The sequence below is a fragment of the Rhinolophus ferrumequinum genome, chromosome 7, assembly GCF_004115265.2.
Source record: "Rhinolophus ferrumequinum isolate MPI-CBG mRhiFer1 chromosome 7, mRhiFer1_v1.p, whole genome shotgun sequence".
Classification (NCBI taxonomy): Eukaryota; Metazoa; Chordata; class Mammalia; order Chiroptera; family Rhinolophidae; genus Rhinolophus; species Rhinolophus ferrumequinum.
Genome location: NC_046290.1, coordinates 62546611 through 62570779, shown reverse-complemented (window position 1 = coordinate 62570779; position 24169 = coordinate 62546611). Strand labels below are relative to the sequence as shown.

Genomic DNA, 24169 nt, shown 5'->3' with positions numbered 1-24169 from the left:
AATACGGAGCTTCCCCTCTGCTTCCATTTTCCCAATATAGGGCTTTTACTCTCAGTTTCTCTTTAGTTATGCCCTTGCCTTTGTTCTCTGAATCATGTAACTTATGGTCTCTGGTATAAATTTGGGCCAGTAATCCTTGACAAGAACCATCTGGTCGAAATCAGTCCCTAGATACCTTGAATAACATGTCTCCAATTTGGGAATCAGCCTTGAGACCACAAACTTGATTTTGGGTCAAAAACATGGTATCCTCAATCACGCGATTAAATAGAGCCAAACATTCTCAATGCTGGAAAATACAACTTACCCACCAAATAACATCCAGGTTAGATGGACAGAAACATGGAATGAGCATGGGGTTTAAAGACGGAGAGACCTGGGAGCAAAGTCCGTAGCCACATGTATTAACTAAATGAACTTAGACTAGTTTCTCAATAATCCTGAAACAAAGATTAAGTGAGATGAATGTTACGTATCTCCACGCATGTCTTCTTTTGGATTTGCCCAAAAATCAGCTCCTGAGACAAGGACTCAAAGTGACAGTAGTTTATCTTCTAAGTGGAAGAAAAAATAGGAAGGGGAGAGGGTAAGTTAGACAAAGGAGGAGAGCAGACAAAGATTAATGTAATCAAGCCAGCTACCAAGGAGTAACCAGAAGTTAAATGTTCTGGGGAAATTCTTGGAGCCCGTGTGAAATTCCCATCCGAGTTATCCCACCAAAGGAGTGAGGATGCTGAGGTGTTTATACAGCAATTTCCATCAGTTATTGATTAAGGGCTGCACTGGGGGTGTTAATTCACTGGCACTGCCAGCCTGTCTTGCTGGAAGGGAGAGAAATGCAGGTTCTTACAGTCGTTAGTCAGACCAGTGTCAACCAAGTGGTCAGGGCAGGAGGATGTGGGACATTGACACCATCTGCTTTGGTCTACCCCTTGCACTGTGGAAATGCTCGCGTTCCCCATGGTAAGTTCTCCGAGTCCTATCATTGATTCTTCTAGCTGAGTCCTGGTCAAAATTTCTTTAAAAAAAAAAGTTGTATTACAGTGGAGTGAGTGGGACAAGCTGAAGTATGCCCTGCTGCAGTTATTTCAGAGTCTGCAAATGGGGATTCTCATTATTACATTTCTCCGCCTCTCATTCCAGCTTCCCCTCCCCCTCCGTGGTCACGTCTGCTGGGTTGTGTTGTTGCCCAGTGGAGTCACTGAGGGGTGGAAATCCTGCTATTATTCTCTTACCAGAATGTGGTTACTTCCGTCATCTATTTATGGTGATTACCAGTCATGAGAGCAAAAGGGAGATGCCCTGATGAGCTCTTGAATTACAGACATACTGCTCCCCACTCCCCTTCTACAGTAGTAACTCCAGCTTCTCGTGATAATTAGGGCTCATCACCTTCGCCAGTGTAGGAACTCCTTTCTTTACCTCATAGACTGCTGGCGTGGGAAGCCAGAAGTGACCAGATGGCAACTGTAACTTAAGTTTAGTGGAATCCTTTTTGATCCCCTGGTAGAGGACCGCCACAAAAACCAGGACCTCCACTCCCACAATGCCTGTGGGGACAGAAAACACAAGTTCCCCAAGAGGGTCATCAGGAGCTGGGGAGAGGGGCCCCTCTATTTTCACCTGTTGGCTCCCAGGTCCATGGAGTTTGTCTGCTGGGGATATAGTATCCTACAATGGCTGTGGGTTCAAATTAAATATCAAATCTTGAAGGGCAGTGCCCTAATGCCACAAGATGTCATCTTCAAGCTGAGTGTGACATTCTAGTGTTCGACTAGTCTGAGTCCATGACATTCTGAGTCCATTCTAGTGTTCGACTAGTCTGGCAGCTTCTGCATGATACATACAGGGTAGGCTCAGTGAATCCTGTGGTCACATGGTCTGAGCAGTAAGGCTGTTTCTATTGCAGTGGGAATCAGGCTGGTGTGCACTAATGGAAGTAAGATTCTTTTAAAACTTCCTATTGTAGTATAAACACATTGTAGTATTTTTAAATTGCAGCAATTACAAGTGAAGTACTTGATGAATTTTATAAAGGTAAACACACCTGCACACAGCTAAGATTTCACATGGTGATTCTATAAAAATAATGTGTTAGTTTCATAAACCAATAATGATTGAATCTCATTATTGTATCACTCCTTACTACCTGGATTGGAAAAATTCTTTAGGCCAATTCATGCTCTAGAAATATAGCACGTATTAGAGTATAAGCCCAGTATAACCCAGCCATCAATTTGTCCTGTCTCCCAATACAAGATTTATACATTCCAGTGGATTTATACGTTTTTGTTCTCTTCTTTGTACTAGAGTGGAATTCAACATGTACATATTTGATACATATTATATATATAAATATATATAAAATTTCCCTTTCTGTCATTTTTTGTGAGGCTAATCTCACTTTCACAGCTCCACCAGCTCAAAGGATGAGGGAACATATGCTTCTCCATATGCCCGACACAGACTCCTCAGTGCATTTATTACTCGGAGCTTGGTGATTCAGGAATGTTTGTAATATTTTATTTTTCCTCATCGTGACTCATTCTACTGTACATTTCGAAATCTGTGATAAGTTGAAAGATCTTAGAATTGAGGTACATTTCAACAAACAGCTTCCCATCTGGTAAATGAGAGGTTTTATTTATAATCAGGTATTCCGATACAGTGGTATGAAATTACACTCAAATTATATTGTTTTGTTACATGTCTGAAAAGCTGAGCAAAACATTAACCCCCTCCAACCTGTTCTCCTCACTGCGGCTGGATCAGGAAATTCGTCTGCCTATAAACTCTTCCCCAGGGCCCAAATCCCCACCTTGGCCAATGATGCCCTCCGTGATCCGGCTCCTGGCTCCTTCTTCAGGCTATCTCTCAAAGATCCCCCTTCTTTCCTACACTCCCTCAAACTGGATCTTTCCATTCATTCAATATATCTTTAAATCAGCACTCAATTTAAGTAAAATCTATAGGTTGACAATGTTCAAAAATTAAGTCAATTTTAATACACCACTTACTACCAACTAGCTGCTTTGCATCTTCTGAACCCCAAGCTAGTTCCCAGATGTTAGCAGTTGGGGTTTAGGAGAGAAACAGGGACAGTCAATTTGAGGATCTTCTTCAGTGTTTCAGTCTGAAGGGCTCACCTAGTGGATTCCTCCCTTGGTACCATATTTGGAACTACTGCAAGAGCAAGACCAATTTGGGAATTCCCAAAGTAATTCAGAACTCCAAAAATGGTGGACTGGGTTCTTCTGCATGAGCGTTACGTAAAATAACTTCCAGCTTCTCTCTTCACCACCCCTCTGCCCCTCCCCCACAAACCCAGGGCAGGAGTTTTCCTAGCCAACACTGCCCCACCAATCGCCCAAGGAGTTTCTCTGTTTCGAGTCATGTTCATCAGAGTCTCACCTGGGAAGCCTGAGTTGGTCCAAAGTTCAGATGCAGGCTGAAGAATTTTGTGTATCATAAGATTGTGAGATGTTCCAAATGCCAAGCTAAGCCAAGGAAAAGATGCTTTGAAACGTCTTCATTTTATATCTTTGGATCTTCTCACTTTTGTTTAAATAGGCCTGTTGACAAAGCGTCTTTTTTATTTTTTAAGAGTTTGCCTATTCATTTATGATCATATGATTCAATCAGCTAACATTTACAGAGCCCTTCCATGTGCTTAGTTCACTGGTAGGTGCTTTGAGGATTAAAACAAGTTCTTGTGTCCTCATGAGGCTTCAATCTGAGAAGAGAGGTGAAGCTTTAATTGACGAAATAATAACGTGCTAACATGTATATTTGCTGTGTGTTAACTCAGAGTGAGATGGACCACTATGGAGAGAAATGTTTAGTGGAGACTTCACAGAGAAAGTGATATTGTTGCTGCACATTGAAGGGCTGGTAGGATTAAGATAAGTAAAAGACTGCGAGGAGTTCCTTGCAGAGGTGAGAGCCAAGTTGCCCCCGAATGGGCACATAGGCACAGAGGCAGAAAATATGATGCCAACTGGGTCCATCCTTAGTACCTGTGCTCCAGGAAGCCCTGTCTACCACAGTGGTTCTCAAGCCCTAGCATACATCAGAACCCCCTGGAGAGGGCTTGTTACAGCACAGATTTCTGGGGCCCATCTCCAGAATTTCTGATGGCACGAGGCTTAAGAACTTGCATTTTTAACAAATTCGCAGGTGATGCTTATGTGGCTAGTCCAGGGCCCAGGCTTTGAAAGCTACTGGTCTAGACTATGTTCGTAACCGGATGGTTCAGTACTCCATAGATTTCATCTGGAAATGATCCTGCAAATCATTTCTCTCAGCAATACCTTTTGTTCTGCTTTTTTCCACACTGAAGTGTATGGTCCTCTCACTCACATTTTTTACATTGCTCAATCACACCTTTCCTTCCCAATGCCACCCTATTCCCACAATCCTCATAGCGGCAACCAGATTGAGTTTGATCATTCCCTGCCTTTTCTCTTGTGGTGGTTGTAAGCTGATTTCAAATGGTGTGACCTTTAGCCAAACGAAACTTTAAGATTTTAAAGGGAAAAAGTGAATTATGTTATCAGTTTTCAGTTTTCACTGTCTTATCTCTGGCTGATTCATTAGTAAATGAAAGTGGTGATGTTGGGAACCTGCTTTTCCTTTTCTGTTCACTGATGATAATTTCCCAAGTAAAAGCTTATTTGCCTTGGAATTATATCTCTTTGATGACATGATTACCCAAGTAGGTAGCAGTGTGGCTGTTAGAGTGGTTCTGATAATTGCATGTTGATTTAAGGCTTTACATATTAAATAATTAGATTACGGTTGACGCTTGACAGAAGCTTTGAATTCCTTTAGCTTTATCGCCAATCATAGTACATGGCAAATTACTAAGTAACGAAAACCTATTGTAACTTCTTTTCATGAATAATGAAAGAAGTTAATAACACATAGTAGGCCTTCATATAGTTGGTGAATGAACAAATAAATAAATGCATTACAAATAAATACATAAATGATTTTGATTTGCTCTATGAAACTACAGCAGACATAGTTCCATGAAATATAGGTATGGTTATTTTGTATCAGTTTTAAATTTGGCAGGCTACCAAATGTTAATTTGCTTTGAGCTAGTTGAGATTAAATGTAATTCCTTCCCTAAGCAACCCTAAAGTAAGCAAGCATGAAAGCATTTTCAGAGTAATCTTGGAGGAATTGACATTTAAAGGAGTTAGCATTACATCTGTACTTTAAGGCTATTAATTTCATAGATAAATTAGCTTCATTACTCCATCTTTATCTTGCATTTTGAAAGGACTCCATCAGCTGGACGACTGACAACTGAGGGTCAATTGAAACTGCTCTTATCCCAGCCAGGTTGTAATTGGAACCTGCTTCTGGAAACCCTACTGCATCGTGATGGTATTTTACTGAGAATCTTGCTGAAGGGCTCAAGTGAGTATTTGTCGTTATGAGAATGTCCTCAGAAAACCCAGTCATTGTTTGAGTTGAATGAATTTTTTTTTCCTATTCGCATATTGGCAGAGGGATGTAAACCAACTGCACCGTATCAACAGTCAGTGGCGTCAGCAGCAGGCAAACTATTGAATTGCTTTATAAACCTATTGGAAAGAATTTTTTTCAGGGACTCCGAATGAAGGGAAACAATATTTTTATATAATATTGTTCTATCATAACTATCATTATGTACAAATATAGAAACGTATCAAAATCTGGGTTTTGAAATGCATCAGAAAATTATGGGAACACAGTTATAGGTCCAAAACAGAAGTCTCAATTAGACCTAAAAAGAGAGACAGAGGGAGAGAGAGACTGCCTCAGAGCCACGCTAGAAATTTCAGTGGGTCATGAAGAAGCTTATAAAACTGATAAACAAGCTAGTTGTGGCTTACAGCCATATCCAGTGGGACAAGGAGACGTAATTGTAAGCAAATAAGAGTGGAAACTGAGAAGAAGTAGAAGACCATACTTATCTTAATTAGATTTTCTTTTTTTCTCTGTAAGAGCTATTTTAGAAAATGTTAAGTAATGTTATACCAATCTAATATTATATCCCACTGCTCTCCTGCTACACCTGTGAAGTTTTCCCTAACAATTTTCACATACCCCCTACACATTTCTACTTCTATACGACACATGAAGCCAGATTAATTTTATCAATTACTAGTTTCACTTTTGGTTTCCCAAATCAAAATTGTTTTTTTCTCTAGTTCCGCATCACCCGCAGACCCAAATCCGTGTCCTCCAGCCATTTAAATATGATCCTGTACTCGTTTTCTAAACTTGTTTTCCACTATCCCCTTGCATGAGCGTACACACACGCGCACACACATTTCAGTCTTGTCCCCAAAGCCCCGTGCGCGTGTTCCCTACACTCCGTGGCTCACCTGTTTTTCCTACTGGAAACACCTCTACAGACATCTCAGTTTCCACCAGTCTGCAAGGCCAGCTGATGTTCCAGATCTTTGAAAGCTCCAACTCACGCTGATCTCTTCCTCCCCTGAACTTCACAGTATCCATTACTTTGGCTGCTTATTTGCCCTTAGCATACTCTGCCTTATATGGTTATTATGTCTGTATATGACTGAGGCAGATGTCACCAGGCCCTGCAGCCTGTTGGGATCCAATAAGGTTCATAGCATTCCCCTGTCCAAATCACTCCATTCATTTCTGGGAATTTTTAGTTTCTCACATCTGCTCATGACCAGTTCCCTCTGTTCTTCTCTCCCATCCACTTTGACGTTTGCTTCCCAAAAGCCACTTAGGGGAGGTGTCTCACTGCTGAGCCCTTGTGAGAATATTGCTTCTCCCCTGGTTCTCTCAAATCCATAAAAATCTGTGGTGCCAAAGGTCACCATAACTCTTCAAGCCTCACTGTGTTCCATGCAGAAATTTGGAGATGACGCCTCTCCCAAACCACGAGTCAGACTTTCTTCCCTTAGACCCCAAGCAGTATAGTTCGGGCCTCTCAACTCACAAAATTCACTTGAAAGCAATTTCTTTAGCTTCAGGCTGTAACTACTCTCCTAAAGGGAAAACGGGTGCTAGGGAAACTGTTTCCTCAAGTAGCCAACTCTGACTGTTGACGTATGTAGATGTCAGGCACTGTCTAAGCACTTTACACTTGTTATCTAATTGGCTCTTATCATAACCTTACATGGTATATACTGTGGTTATCCTCATGTTAAAAATAATGACACTAGGTCCATCCATGTTGTTGCAAATGGTAAGATTTCTTTCTTCTTTATGGCTGCGTAATACTCCATTGTATAAATGTACCACAGTTTCTTAATCCAGTCATCTACCGATGGGCATTTTGGTTGTTTCCATGTCTTGGCTATTGTGTATAGTGCTGCAATAAACATAGGAGTGCATAAAGATTTTTGAATTGGAGTTTTGGATTTCTCCGGATAGATACCTAGGAGTGGGATTACTGGATCATAGGGTAGTTCCATTTTCAGATTTTTGAGATACCTCCATTATGTTAAGTGAAATAAGTCAGACAGAGAAAGATAAGTACCATATGATCTCACTTATTTGCGGAATCTAAAGAAAAGAATAAGTGAATGAACTAACCAGAAACAATGTTGGAGACAAAGAGGAAAAACTGAGGATTGCTAGATGGGCGGGGGGGGAGGGTGAGGGGATTGGAGGGCAGTCGGTGACCACAGGATGGCCACGGGGTTTGAAAATTAATCTGGAGAACGTAATTTAGCGGTTACCAGAGGGTAAAGGGGTTGGGGGTGGGTGATGAGGGTAAGGGGGATCAAATATACGGTGATGGAAGGAGAACTGACTCTGGGTGGTGAACACACAATGTAATTTATAGATGATGTGATATAGAATTGCACACCTGAAATCTATGTAATTTTACTAACAATTGTCACCCCAATAAATTAAATAAAAAAAAATAATAATGACACTAGAGGTTAAGATAATGTTATTTGCCCAGAGACCTACATAGCTAATAGATAAATAAATAATGGGTAGACCTGGATTTTGAACTGAGCCAGAGCTCTCTGTCCCTTCCTATACAAATACTCACACATGGTAAATCCTGGGGTGGGCCAGGGCATCTGGGGGAACTGCAATCTGTCTACTCTCAGGGTGGATCAATCAGGACACATGTGCATTTAACTGATGTTTCCAGTTAGGTAGTTAGAGGTGAACATAGATTTTTATATTCCTCCTCAAGCTACCACAGTGCATTTTATAGAAAAAATCCAGTGATTGACCAGTCGTTTATCAGTTAGGATGTAAAATATGGGCTGGGTGACATGGATAGTATTTGAACATTTAACCACTGGAGAGTTACTCTAATATAATCATTGTAACTCACGAGCCTGGTCCCAGAAGAGAAATGCTCTCCTATCGATAGACTTATATAGAGCAGCCTGGGAAACTCAATTGAGATCACATCTTTTGACTATACTGATATAGCCACTAAATGCAGGAAGAGCAATGGTAGTTATGAATATTTAACCGTGTTTTCTTATAAATAAATCCCACATTTACTTACCAAAAGTATTAGATTCACCTTCTGGTCTGTATGAGAGACTTCCAGGTACCATATTGCCATATCGTATCACCTTCACTTTGGTTCTTACGGGGTGCACAAGTATATTTACCCAATCTGCTCAAATACCCATCCCTTTTTTACAAAGACTGTTAGATATTTGATTAAGGTTACATAGCCATTCTGGAATTGTACTGAATTTATTAGCTACTTTCAATTTTGTAAGGATGAGGAGACAGAATTTACTAATCAATTGACTTACTTATTCAGCTCCAGTAGAAGTCTTGTCACTTTAAGTTAGAAACAATATACTCATGGAATCTTATCAACTAGTCTAAGATGGAAATTACATCATAAAAATAAGTTTGTCATATTTTTTGCTGAGATTTTCTTCTCATTTGTTTAGAAGTCTCAGAGTATTTCAGAACGCCAGTTAATCATTTAGAAGTTTGGTCATATATGTAGAAAGCAAAACTGTAGAGTAAGATATGCTGAATTAGGTGTTTCAAGCAACATAATTATCAACTTTTTTATGGGAGAGGTTTTCTTTATAAATAGTATCTTTTCAGTCTAAGTGATAAAATTTAACTGTTAAATTGGCTCATGAATAAGAACAAAGATTTTAAGTACAACTTTTTATTATATGTATTTTAAAACAAGGTTCTCTTTTTTCCAAAAAGGAGTTATTAAATTGTTAGGCACAGATTTTTTTTTTTTAAAGTAGACAACCACATATTACAAAGATGAAAACATATGAGATTTATCTTATAGTGAGAATGATGTCGGTACCTTTAGGTTTTGCTCTATGAAAGTGATTTATCAGACTTTCTATTTATTTTAAAAGAATTAGCAGAGCACATATGGAAAGACTATCTTATAATATGAGATGCAACTTCACTAAGGGTCAGAAAATAGCAGAATTAAATAAATGAATTGTAAAATTTAAATGTATAATATGTGCTTCACAGGCTGCAACTTCTAGGAAGTAGAATCATGGTTTTGCCATGGATAATAATTCCTCCTGTATAAAAATATGTACTATTTTGAGGGAACAATTACATTGCTAAAACTTGATAAGAATAAACTGATTTCACATGGTAGGTGATTTATAACATTATTTGGGTACAGTTCAGTTGGCATGAGAAAGTAATTGTCATTGGTTTTATTTTTAAGTTAGGCCATCTTAAATTTGAAAGAAAGAAAAAACACAACACTTAACTACAAATGTTTATAGAAGAGTTAAAACTTTAAGACACTATTTTGGATGACTGATTTAAAAAACCCCTGTTAATTGTTTTGGCAATTACCCCACTGAGGCTAGTGGCCTAAGCAGTTTCTTACATGTGGCATCAAAGGAACAAATATTTGGCAATTTCCCAATTGTTAGCAGGTGGCCTTTTCCTGCTAGTGACATTCGAATGAAGTGTTACTAACATTCTTTCCTTTGCCGGTTGCCCCAAGAATGATTTCCAGGGAAACTTCTTGGCTTCTTGTAATTTGCCGTTGTAATATAATAACAACAATAAACTAGCAAATACATAATATTTAACTTGTTCCAGACCTTGTTTCTAAGTGCTTTAGATATATTCACTCACTGAATCCGCATAAGAACTCTGTGTGGTAGGTACAATTATCATCTCCATTTTACAGATGAGGAAAAACATAGAAATTAAGTGACTTGTCCAAGTCACATGCCTCGTAAGTGGCAAAACAGGATGTGATCTAGATATCTGGCTTCCAGAGACTGCTTTGACCCACCGCAGAACATCCAGAGACTGTGCTTTCACCCACCGCACTGCACAGCATCCAGGCAGAGTGACAGAACGTTTATCAAATTGCAGGTTGCATAATTCGTGGGAGGTGTCAGGAACCTCTATAATGAATAATTTTGACAGCACATTTTGTACTTTCAATCTTATAACACAGTGCCTAAAGATAATCAAGAAACAGATCAGCAGAAAGTTCTAGCTAAAGGGCTGCTACTACCCCTACCAAGCAGTGGTCAACTTAAAATGAATGATCAATTCAGGTTATCTCGTTTTATAGTTAATATGTCCTGATGTTTGGAGTCATGAGAGGCATATTATGGCAGAAGTTTGCTGTTTTGTTGTGCAAGGTGTGTGCATGTGCGTGTGTGTGTTCGTGTGCATGTGCGTGTGCGTGTGTGTGTGTGTGTATTTGTGTATTATTTCATTTTATAAGTATTACAAAGTATCTTGAAGGTGGTGGTCAAAAACCAAATATGCTTCCTCTTGGTACCTTTGGCGTTCCTAACGTTAATGTCATAAGCTGCTTTGGCTCGTGATGACATCTGCATTCTGACTTGTTCAATCTTTTTTTCTTTGCTGGATTTGTACCCTGCTCTTACTGGGAACAGTAGGACCGTATTTGTGTGTGTTTGCGCTAGTCCATTCCAACAGAGAATCCTATCCAAGAGCGATAGCCTAGCCTGGAGTATCCGTGGGCTCCACAGAGTTATTTCAGTCCTAGAAACAGTTATCATCTAGGGTCAGCTGCGTCTCCATGAGGGTGTGGTGATTGTAGGGTATGATCATGTAAAGCACAGCTTTTTGACTTTGAAGTGCAAACACATCACCTGGGGAAATGGTGATTCAGTAGGTCTTGGGGGGGCCTGACAGTCTGCATTTTTAACAAGCTCCCAGGTATGCTGCTCCTGCAGCTGCTGGTTCCTGGACCACCGTTTGAGTAGCAAAGCTATCAACAAAGCACCTTTGCTTTGTTGCTACAGAAGGCACAAGAATCAAGTATGTGGCTGGTCCTTCCAATGTATTATATAGGCTTTCAAAATGAGACATAATTTACTTCAGAATATTTCTGAACGAATTTATCAGGAAGTTCACAGCAGTCAGAAAGCATGATCTTATTCAAGCACAGATCTGATTATGTCCCTCACTCCCCTGCTAGAAACTTTCATGGCTGCCCACTACTTACCGAGTAAGGACCCCGATCCTTGAGACGCAAGCAGTGCCCATGCTGCTCTGGCTCTGGCCGTTGTGTCCAGCACATTGTGTCTTACTGACCCCCAGTTTAGATGTGTGCATTTCTAACAGCAGTGTCCCTGCAGAAGTGTCTTGAGGAAAAAGCCAGCTACTCCAACACCAATGACCTTTCATTTGTCCCATATGTTTACCACGTTCTTTTCACCTATAGAACTTTTGAAATGTTTTTTGTACCTAGAATCTTCTTCCCCTTCGTGTCTTTGCAACTGCTAGTCAATTTTCAGCTTCAATATTACTTCCTAGGAATTTATATTTGATGGTCATACAAGGTCCTACTACAATTTTAAGTGACAGATTAATTGACGTAATGGTGTATTCAATGTCTGTCTCTGTCACTGTGAGTTCCACGAGGGCAGGGACAACTCACCATTTGTTGTATCCCCAGTGCTCGGCCTGGTTCTCGACACTTCAGACTGGTACTTAGGATGTACAACATGCTTAAAAAGTATTTGTCAAATGAATGAATGGAGGCCAATTAAATTTCTATCATAGCAATTCTGTTTCATTCATTAATTATGTGATCTCTCTAAACTTGTTTCCTCATTTCTAAATGGGGTACTAATAATTGACCTTATGTGTTCGTTTAGAAAAGTAAATAAATACAAGCGCCATTGTTTGGCACTTAAGAGGTACTTGATTTATATTAGATTCTTTCCTTCTTTTATGCTGAGTGCCTGGAAAAATATGCCCGATGCATTCTTCTTCTGTATTCACTCTTCTTGTGCTCTGTGTAGTGGTCTCTCTCTCTTGCTTTTCAGTAATTCTCTCATGTTTAAGCATAAATTTAAGTTTCTCCCTGGAGGTGGGTTTTCCCCTTTGACACCTTGTGCCTGAGAAGGTGTTGCGCTAGCAGCTGTCATGCATGAGAAGATAAGAACTGGGCCAAATAAATATTCTCAAGTTCTATATATTATAATATTCCTTGAGAACCTTTTCACATAACTTGGGAGATTGGTGATATGGATTTTGTTTCTCCTATAACAGAATCATAGCTAATCTGTCTTGACAATGGCTAAAATATTTTATATTCTGTCTCTTCATGGCACCTAGAAAATGTCTAATATAATTATAGGAAAATGTGTCTTCTTTAGTCTTATAGTTAATATGCTTCTAGTGTTAGCATGTAAAGTTGATTGGGCATTATATTACCAGTGATACTATTATCGTGAATTTATGTAGCATCTTTCTTCCAACAACTCATGATTTAACTTATTATTTAACTTATGATCCTTGGATCGTGTTTCCCCGAAAATAAGACCTAGATGGACCATCAGCTCTAATGCATCTTTTGGAGCAAAAATTAATATAAGACTTGGTCTTGTATTGTATTATATAAGACCCAGTCTTATTTTATAGTAAAATAAGATTCGGATCTTATATTAATTTTTGCTCCAAAAGACGCATTAGAGCTGATGGTCCGGTTAGGTCTTATTTTCGGGGAAATGGTATTATTAGGGCTATTTTGTAAATGAGGAAACTTAAATACAGAGAAATTGAGTAAATTGCTTGATGTTTAAGTGGTCCTTGCTAGAAGGAAGAACCATTATTTCCTGAAAGTATATCTATTGTTTTAAATGAATTCTGAAATGAAAACAGAGACTCGTGGAAATAATTATTCTTAGAAATAAGAAATAATATTCTTTTGCATTAATTTCTAAAAATGTCTGTTACTTGATTTTATAAATACATTCCCTGTTCAATTACTATAATGGGCATTTACTCGGTACAGGCACTGTTCTGGGCTGGAGATGCAGTGGTAAACATGATGGCCCATATCCGCTTCATATTCTGGGGGTTTGATTGCTAGGGGAAAGTGGGAGGACAGACCTTATAAAGTAAGACGACATAAAAATTAGATAAGTTCAACTGCGACTAAGTGCCCTGAAGTGCTTTTTCTAAAATCGAGTGAATGAGAGGGATTGACAGATTGGGTGATAAGGAAAGGCTGCTCCGAAGAGTTGACACCTCCTTTTACTCATGGGAGATTTGGGAATAGATGCAAGATGTCCTTTTGTAGTTTTAGATATTTGGAATAAGGTATGCATTCTTCCAATACCTGAGACTAGGAGCTGCAAACTTTCTCTGTAGAGGGCCAGATAGTAAATATTTTAGGCTTTGTAGAACACATCGTCTTTATCACAACTACCAAACTCTGCCATTGCAGCGTGAACACAGCCGCAGATGTGGATGGCTGTGTAGGCGAGGAAGATGTTTTTCTTGCCCTTCTTAGGGTCCCTGGCTGGGTTTGAAAAGTCAACTGACAAAAGACAGATTCACGGGAGAGAAGCATACAGATTGATTTGATATAAGTTTTATGTGACATAGGAGCCCTCATATGTAAATGAAAACCTGAAGAAACAGTTAAACTTGAGTATTTTTATGCTAGGTTTAATGAAGAATGGATAATTGTGGAGAAGTACGATAGGTCAAGGAGTATGAGGTAAGTGCAGTGAATTGGGGGAAACTTAGCAATGCCAGTTGGTTAGGATTCTCCTCAGCATCCCTCTGACCTCAGAAATAAGTCTCCTTTCCTTGTATAGGGGGGGCATTCTCACGTGAGGGTTTTATGACCTCTTTCATGGAAGAAGGGGCTTGAGGAAGGTCAGAGTAACCTTCCTGCTCCGGCTGTTTTCTCAAACTCCTTCAGCTTACAGTATAAAATATTTTGTCCCAAACCCCATCAGCTGTATTCTAACAGAACTTTATTTATGCACACTGAAATCAGAATTCACATGGTTTTTGCATGTCTCCAAACATATTCTATTTCTGATTTTTCCCCCAACCATTTAAAAATATAAAAAAACATTTAGCATGTGGGCCATAGGAAAAAAAGGTGGCAGGCTGGATTTGGCTCCTTGGGCTGCAGTTGCCAACTCCTATTCTAGAATATTGTGCAGCACCCAGGCTCCCAGGTGGCTTTGTCACTTCTCCACAATGTGGTCATTTGGAGAGGACACCTGCACATAACCTTAGCATGGCACTTTTAAGTTCTCTCCCAAGGCCTGAATGGACATTCCACTCAACAGATAGGCTTGGTATCTGCCTACAGAAGGAATCTCCCTTTGAAATAGCTTTAACTCAGTTCCACATTATACAGACAGCTAGAAACTTTGTGTTTATTGGGGAGCACAGCTCAAGACTTACTTCTTACTCCTTAGGCTTGCCAGCTCAGAATTTGAACCAATTAGTCCACCTATGTGTGCTTAGAGGTCATCAGACATTGTCTGCAGTCTCATTGTCTTTCCTTGGCATAATGTGCTTAAAAAGATATTGCCCACTTAAGAGTCAACCCAGAGAAAAATGATAAAGATCTTAAGTACAATCCAGGCCATACCTTGCTTAAATAAACTAGGTATATATCTAACTTGAAGAAGAAAACACTAGAGGAGGCAAGATAGCTATCTTCAAATATTTTAAGTCTTCATGTAAAACTAAATAAATTAATTAGTTAAATAGCCATCCCTTTCAGCAAGTGGAGATGCTTGGGAATAAGTTAGAAGGAGACGGATTTGGCTATCTGTCTGTCAGTCAGAAAAACCATGATTGCTCATCCCTAATGATAACTGAGGAAGTCATTTATAACTCTGAGCTTCTTTTCTTTGTCCACTAGAGAGACTAACCTAGATTTCTCTAGTCCTTTCTGGTAAGTGTTCCATACATTTTTTAAATGCAAACCAGTTTGCTAAGTTGAGCTATCCAGCAGAGGGACTGGCTGCCTTGAATAGTAGTGGGTATCCCATCACTGAAATTCTTCACAAAGAAGCTAGGTCACCATTGTCACCGATGCTAGAGGACTTTTTATTCATTCACTCAACATTTATTCGTTTATTGACCAAATATTTACTGACTTCCTGGTAAGGTGGCCTGCCAGTCATATAATCTCATTATGTGTTTTAACCAGATAGTTAGAAATCTGTGGGTTTAGGAGTCAGAGTTTTTAAAGACTTGTTTTGGCTGTGCTTTGTCGATCTTGCCAATGAATAATGATAAAGCAAAATCCAACCTTTCTCCACAAATAACTCTGTTGAATTAAAATTAAATCCAATGGGTGTTATGCAGAATAACGCTTTGTGTTTCTATCTTGCTTCCTTATTCTTTAGAACTGCTCACTTTCATTTACAAACCTAAAGGGCTTGAAGTTAATTTAACAGTCTATTTGCAAACATTAGAGCCATGATTCCTAGATTCCATTTTATAAAACAGTAGTCCTGCTAGATGCAATACTACAAAAGGGTTTCATGGTCAAAATGCTATAGAAACACTGCATACTATATGCTAAAATCCCTTCATGGAGAATCACAGGACTCATGAATAATGAAATGCTCTGAGAAATCCTGCAGAAAACAAAAGTATTAATATTGTTGAAGCCAGCATTTCCAACGCATATGTGCTACCCATTAACATTGTATGAGATGCCCTTTGAAAAATCGTACTTTTTGGGAAAAGCCCTAGTAGATACAGCCAAAACTGTTTCAAAAAGGTTTGCCTATCTGCATTTATAAATCTGTAAATAATACAAAATAATTTTTAAACATACAGAATTCTGTGCGTGCAACATGCAGATTGTCAGTTTTCAGGGAATTGGAGTCAAGTTCTAATTAATTCCTATTATTTAAATTTCTATTGAATATAGTTATTTTCTTAATGATTCATTGACTACTTTCTACTTTATTTATTATGGCAGCCTCTTTAAGACTTTGTTTCAGACACACAGACCAATGGAATAGAATTGAGAACCCAGAAATAAACTGACACATATATGGGCAGATAATTTTCAACAAGCGAGCCAAAAGTATACAATGGAGAAAAAGACAGCCTCTTCAATAAATGGTGCTGGGAAAATTGGAAAACCACATGCAAAAGAATGAAACCAGACTGCTATCTGTCACCATATACCAAAGATAACTCAAAATGGATCAAAGACCTAAACATAAGACCTGAAACAATAAATTGCATAAAAGAAAGCATAGGTATTAAACTTATGAACTATGGGTTCAGAGAGGATTTTATAAATTTGACCTCAAAGGCAAGGGATGTAAAAGCAAAAATAAATGGATGGATTGTATCAAACTAAAAAGCTTCTGGACAGCAAAAGAAACCATCAGCAAAACAAAGAGGCAACCAACTGAATGGGAGAAGATATTTGCAAACAACACCTCCAGTAAGGGGCTAATATCCAAAATATATAAGAACTCATACAACTCAACAACAAAATAAGACAAACGGTTCAATTAGAAAATGGGCAGAGGACCTGAACAGACTCTTCTTCCAAGAAGACAAACAGCCATCAAATATATGAAAAAATGTGCAACTTCACTAGCTATTAGGGAAATGCAAATCAAAACCACAATGAGATGCCATCTCATACCTGTTAGAATGGCGATTATCAATAAGACAAGTAATAACAAGTGTTAGAGAGCTTGTGGAGAAAAAGGAACCCTCATACACTGCTGGTGGGAATGAAATTGGTACAGCCACTATGGAAAACAGTATGGAGGTTCCTCAAAAACTTAAGAATAGAATTACCATATGACTCAGCAATCTCTTTTCTGGGTATCTACCCAAAAAATCTGAAAACATGGGTTCATAAAAATACGTGTACCCTTATGTTTATTGCAGCATTATTCATGGTGGCCAAGACATGGAAACAACCAAAGTGTCCTTCAATAGATGATTAGATAAAGAAGATGTGGTAGTTATACATAATGGAATATTACTTGCAATAAGAAAAGATGAAATACTGCCATTTGTGACAACATGGATGGATCTTGAGATTATCAGGCTAAGCCAAATAAGTCACACAGGAAAAACGGAGAACCATGTGACTTCACTCATATGCGGGATATAAAACTGAAGGCAACAAATGAACAGGACAAACAAACAAACAAACAAAAACTCATAGACGCAGACAACAGTTTCGTGGTTACCAGAGGGTAAGGGGAGGAGGGGAGTGGTAGATGAAGGGTAAATGGGGTCAAATATATGGTGATGGAAGGAGAACTGACCCTGTGTGGTGGGCACATGATGCAATATATAGATGATGTATTATAGAATTGTACACTTGAAACCTATTTAATTTTACTAACCAATGTCACCCCAATAAATTTCATAAAACTTTAAAAAAGAATGGATGAAAATTTTTCAAAAGATGGTTTTTATCATTTGTTTTAAAAAAATGGAGATCACATTCACCTCACAGAGTTTTTGTGAGAGTCAAGATAAATAGGAAACCGTATGTGAAACACTTAGCTTAGTGCTTGGACCACTGTAAGTATTCAATAAACGCCTGTCTCCCATCTCACCATAATCATAGCCCTGAATTTGAGAGGGTGGGTATTCAAAAGAGAAATCTGACGTTTAGTGTTTTTTGGGGTACTGAGGAAAATAGCATAGAATACATTATAAATGCTGAACTTGAATGTGTATACAAGCATTTTAGAACATACAGCAAGAAAATAATTTCCAGAAAAAAAACTTGGGGAACAGGATCCCTGAAAAGAATGATTTTTTTTTTTTTTGGTCTTCATATATGTAAGACCCATTATGTGAAAATTCCTTTTTAAAATTCCAAAATTTGCTGAAATAAGAATGGTTTAAGGGAAAGAACATAATGATCGAGGCATATTTAATTGAAAACATAAATAAATGACAGGGTTTTATATCTGTTGTTAGCCTTTTATAAAACAAACGGCAATATTTTCAAAACTAATTTTCAAGTCAGGTTTCAATTTTATTTTCGTTGTTTTCATAGCAGACTAGGCTGTGACATTAAAATTTAGTGCCTCCCTAAAGTGATTTTCATGATACTCCACCCCCCTTTTCTTGGGTATTAATTTATTGGTCCAGTGTTTTAGGTTTTGCGTCCTTGTTTTCTGTGCTACACTATGTGTTCTTGCACTTTCTGTCTCATACCTATGTGTAAAGTGAGTCTTTCTGTCTCTTCCCTTTGGTTAGGGATGCTCGTTAGTGCCTGTTTAATTCAGCGTCCCTAAGCTCATGGCACACGCTTCCACGACACTGCTGCCAAATCCATTTTAGTGACTCAGCAGGAGCTTGTCATTAACAACAGTCTTGTAGAAAGTAAAAATTAAGCAGTCTTGGAAAGCAAAGTGCTAGTGTACCATGTATGTGTAAATGTTGGGTAGCAATCAACCCAGCTTCCTGGTGGGTGGGTAGTCAGGCTTCTCGCCTGACACTGCCCTTCCTTTCAAGCACTAACAAGTTCAGTTCTCAAAAGGAATTTAAAATAATGACTGCAGAGAAAAGGGCCCTTCAATGTTATTGAAAAGACAATCTGTTTCCAAATCTTATATTTGTTTATCTAATGTATAAACCATTTGATAGATAAAGGAGAAGGCAGATGGAATTCAAAAGAGCAGCTTTGTTATTGGTAAAACTGGGGTCAGAGAATATGGCTTTAAATATGTCGCTTACCAATGCTGCTTTCCAGTAGTAAGCTCATCCCTCCAACCCTTTCACCGTCCTAGATCCCCCCTCATTAATCCCTAAGCAACCCACAGAGTTGAAAGCCACAGGACTCCTTTGCAGCGGTAGAGCCTTCCCTAATAGACATAAGAGAGGGGAAAGCCAGCCAGAATGCAGCCCACTACGGTCAAATGGGCCCCCAAAGCCAAGCCATCCAGGCCCAGTCCCCACCGCTCCCAAACTCACCACTGAGAAGAGTCCTTCCTCCTTCCTTAGAATGAGGAGTGGGGAGAAACAGGACCGTGACTCCCATTGAAGGGAGGACAATGCGAGTCCAGGCCTGGGCCAGATGTGGATCTGATGGGGCACTACCTCTTGGATAAAATTATTGATTGATGGAGATCAGGCTACGTGGATGACGACTGTTTGAACAATGGATACTTTCGGCAGAGCTAAAGCTCACTGATTTTTATTTCTTTAAAGACTACTGACGATGCCCATAAAGACAAACCTGGAGGATTTTTTATGAAATAAATGTCTCGTCCAGAAGAGGGAAAGTAAAAGGAGGGAGCTAGACCTCCATGAGGAGGAGAAGGGAAAGGACTGACGTAACCAGCAGCCATCAGATCTGGCCTGAAATCTTTGATGAGACTGAGAACCGGTGCCAGGGATCCAGCTTCCCTCGCCCAGACAGGCCTCACCCTGAGCACTGCTGGCAAGCAAGGTGCAGGTGCTCTCCCCAGGCAGGTGCTTCCCCAGAGCTTGTCTGCAGTCCCCGAGCATCTTCTCTCCCTGAGCCCTCCTTACCCTCTCCCCGGTCTGCCCACCAGGACACATAGGATTCCACTTGAGTATCATATGGCACTGCCAATATTTTACCTTTCCTGGCCTACAAAAATGGCTATTTCATGTCGTTCAAATTAATATTCAACAAATTTAGCTTTTCTTTTAATTCTAGGATAACAACTGACTTCAGTCTATTTGGGCTTTTCAAATAGTAAAAATCCCCAAGGCAAGTAAACAGAAATAGACTACTTTATTCCATGGCAAAGGAGAATAGAGAGAGGAACATAAAAAATAATATGTCACTGAAGTAGCTTGACACATTTATATGGTGGTAATACTACTACTCTAACGACTACTACTAATACTTATTTTATTATAACCATTCCTCATATCTACCCCTCTTTCTCCATCTGCACGGCCATCACATGATTCACGGGGCCCTAGATTATTCACACTCTGTTGATAGTCTAGCTTCATCTCCTATCTCCCTCACACCAGTCACCCCTCAGCCAGGTCACCCTACCGGCAGCGAACCAACGTCTCACTATTATACCAACTCTTCTGTCTTCCTGGAAATTACCTCCCCGACCTCAAACTTGTCATGCGGATAAACTTCTCCTCCTCCTTGAAGACTTTGCTAAGACATGATCTTCTCTGCTTCCCCCGATAAAATTTAAAGCATCATCTTTTGTATTTATAAGTGCCTTATACTTAAGGCACTCAGGCTAAAGATGATCAAATAATTTGTCATCCAAAGTGGGACACATTTAAGAATGAAAGAGGATGCTACTAATAATTACACCGAAACCAGGGCTGCCCCAGACAAAGAAGGGTGTATGGTCACTCTACTTATCCTTATATTGTTGTAATGATTGTTTACCTTTGTATCATCCTTCTCCCCCCACACTCCCCCCACACACAAATACGCACATATACACAGGCAGAGAATCCCTGGAAGGCATGGAGTTCAACATCTAGTATAATAACTGCTGACACAGACACTGACTGATTAAATCATGGCGATTTTTGTTGGAGGAGACCACTCTAGACTAGTGAAATGGCATACACAAACAAAAGGAGATGGGAGAGAACATTCATAAGGAAAGAAAGGAAACCAATCTGGGTGAAATGGACGTTTAGAGTTTGGACTATAATTTGGGAAAAATTGTGGAAACTCTTGATTGTCAGGCTAAAGAATTTCTAACAAAGTTGAGGGACGGGGGGAATGACATGAAAGATAACTGATAGTTTTATGTAAGATGAATTGGATGGAGGAAACAACAGAACTGCAGAGACTATATTGATAGAGAGTTGAAATTATGAATTCCTGGACTCTTTGTCATTTAACCTTTTATGCTTGATGAAAATGTCAGCACTCCAGATCTCAAGGGACAGAAACCTAAATAAGCCTGGTTTAACCAAAAAAGAAAATTTATCAGCTCTGCCAGCATAAATACCGGAGGTGCCAAAAAACTGTATACACATGACATGTATTCATCTTGTGTTATCAGTATATATTGAGTATTACAACATTAATAAAGTTTTTTTTTTTCTTAAAATGTGTATACATTTTTTGGGCACCCTCTATATATAGGCATTGCTGGATCCAGATTCTCAAACATTGTTATCTCCTCAGGAATGTTCTCCTCCATCTCTTGGTTCTGCTTCTTACTATATGGGGTTTGTTCTCAGTCAAATTCTCCCCAAAACAGCCATCAGTGACTTTCAGCCTATTTTTTTTACTAGCTTAGCAACTGCAGTAGAAAGAGATCACCACTTGCCAATAGTTCCAGCAAAAATTCTGAGGAATATTCTCATTAGTTACCTGTGTATGCCTGAATTAATCACTGATGATAAGGGGAGTAGGGGGAATTATGCTCTGATTGGCCAGGCCTTGGTCATGTGCCCAGCCCAGGTGATGGAGTCAGCTTCATTCAACCGAATAAACAGAATATGTTTGTGTGTGTGTGTGTGTGTGTGTGTGTGTGTGTGTGTGTGTGTGTGTGAGTGTGTGTGAGTGTGTGTGAGTCTGTGTGTGTGTACGCATACACACACTGGGGCTGGGGGAAGATGGTGGTGGTGGAGGCAGAGATAGCTTGCTAAACGAAAACCAACTTGTTTTAAAAGAGAGAGAATGGCTATTAGGAAGGCAAAAATAATAAAACAATAAGTTTCCTCTACATAAAGTCTATGGTGTTAGTCGTTAGTGTGCAGATAACATTGAGTTCTTGATCGTGGAAATCAAATCATAGAAATAAAATTATCAAGAGGAAACAAAGTGACGAACTTCTAAATGATCAAGAAGAAGAAATGTACTCATTCCAACAATCTATATAGTGTTTATTCCAGATATTTAAAATATAATAGACAAGCTATGCATCATTTTATTATGTTTACTTCAATAAATATTTTTACATATTATGATACTGGACATCATGCTAATTGTCCAAACAAAATAGAAATTGTTATTTCACTTTGTCAGTCCAACCTATACATACAACAGTATAGGAACTTCTGATTACAGATCTTTGAGGGAGTCACAAGGGAGCCAGAGAAGGGCTAAAAAGGGCAATTAAAATGGCTCTATCTTTGTGGGAATTCCTAAAATAGTTTTATTGAGAAACCAATTGATAAACCTCTTAATTCTGCAGTGATAGGGCCTTGAAAAACATGTATAAATTTATTTGTAGACTTGGTAACATAATTCTGATAACACTATAAATGTGAATTTTCCATGAAATTTATGTTCTGAGTTTCAGAACATAATAATGGATGATCCATATAATAAATTCAGAACACAAATCCCAAAGAGAGATGCAAAGATTCAACTAGCTTTAAATAGATTTTAGATAACAAATGGATATATATAGAATAATTCTATTTGACATTCAAGTTATCCATACATGTATTCATTTATGTATGTTTGTATATGATATGCATAAAATACTAGGCCAGATATAGTTAGTGAATATCACTTATTGGTAGGATTTGGTACAATTTTGTTTTCTTAGTTGGATTTTTTAAATAATTTCTGCAATGAATGTGTATTATAAATGAGCAAAGGAATCAAAAAAACTTTCTTTAATAGAGCAAAGAATTTTGACATAAAGAGAAAACAGCAGGTGCCCTTTGAAGTGATGTCATTGTGGTTCTTCTCACAATTTTTTTTTCCACATATATCCATGAGTAGCTCAGAAATAATATTGGGTTAGATGGGCCATTGATCTGAAAGAATGTGGCATTTCTCTTACTATGTAAATATTAATCAAATACATTTCTACAACATTATGCCAGGGTAAGGGATAAGAATTTAATCAAATTCACTGATACCTATCTTACTAAATCATGTTTATTCTTTTTAAGAATGCATCTTTCAAGAACAAGGTTCTGATACAGAAAATAATCTGAACCAAATATCCAGCTTGACAGAAGCCATCTTTAAAGTATTATACTACTGCAATTTTTCTCCACAAACCTTCGGAAACGTTTTTGTGAGCTACATGGAAGAAGAACAATTATGGAACTTTTTATATAACATTCCAGGTATGAGAAATTTACTATTTGTACAAGAAGCATTTAAAAGATGCCTGAATGTATTTGTAAAGGTCTTTAAAAAGTTTTAATATCAGTTTTGCTGTATCCATTATTTGTAAAAATTTATCTTACATTTTTTTTTTCAGTATAAACACTTCTTTTAGGAGTCATGAGCTATTAGTTCCTATCAAAATTTAGTATACTTGGGAGAAGGTGACGGGGAGGTTGAGGGCGAAATTATGTAATGCCAATTTTTTGTTATTATGATGATAATGATGATGATGATGATGAAGTGTTCTTTCATAAAAGTTTAATTTAATATTTACCAGCGATTGTGTTTTGCTGTTGGGTGTATAAGACATTACTAAGATGTGAAAAAATATTTTTCAATTCTTGGGTGCATTTATTCAATGAACTGATGGACAAAACTACTGGTCAATTTTCTTCAAATGCAAAAGGCATTTATTATGATGACCATGGTGTTTCTCTCTACAAGGCATCCTATCATTCTTTTTGGGGACAATATGATGTTTCCCCTTTTGTTTTGTTCTTCTGCCTACATCTAGAGCAAATGTAAAAGAGAGAGCAAGTTACATATCTGAACAGGAAATGTTCATGGATTGCCCCACCTTCAGGGCCAGATGTAAAGATTTCACATTGTTTTATCCTTAGTGTTCTGCCTTTAAATCTCCATACTTAGTATCTGGGGGGAAATTTGAGAATTTAGACAGTGGTTGTCCTGTTAGTCCATTAACCATTTACATCATTTACATTTGGCTATCAACCTATAAGCTTTCTCACACACTGTTTGGAGCTGAGATTTTCATAAAATATTTCCTGGGATCCGTATAAAAAAATCTAATTGGCTCATAATTCTGGCTTCATTCTTTGACTA

General features: G+C 38.5%; 1 protein-coding gene across 1 annotated transcript in view; it reads left to right on the top strand.

Annotated features, from left to right (window-relative positions):
• Nucleotides 1-24169, top strand: part of KIAA0825 (KIAA0825 ortholog) — a 358672-nt gene that overhangs the window by 128231 nt on the left and 206272 nt on the right. The window contains exons 14-15 of the mRNA XM_033110775.1: nucleotides 5288-5427; nucleotides 23104-23283. Of these exons, the coding sequence (XP_032966666.1) occupies nucleotides 5288-5427; nucleotides 23104-23283 (320 nt within the window). The remainder of the gene's footprint in view (nucleotides 1-5287; nucleotides 5428-23103; nucleotides 23284-24169) is intronic.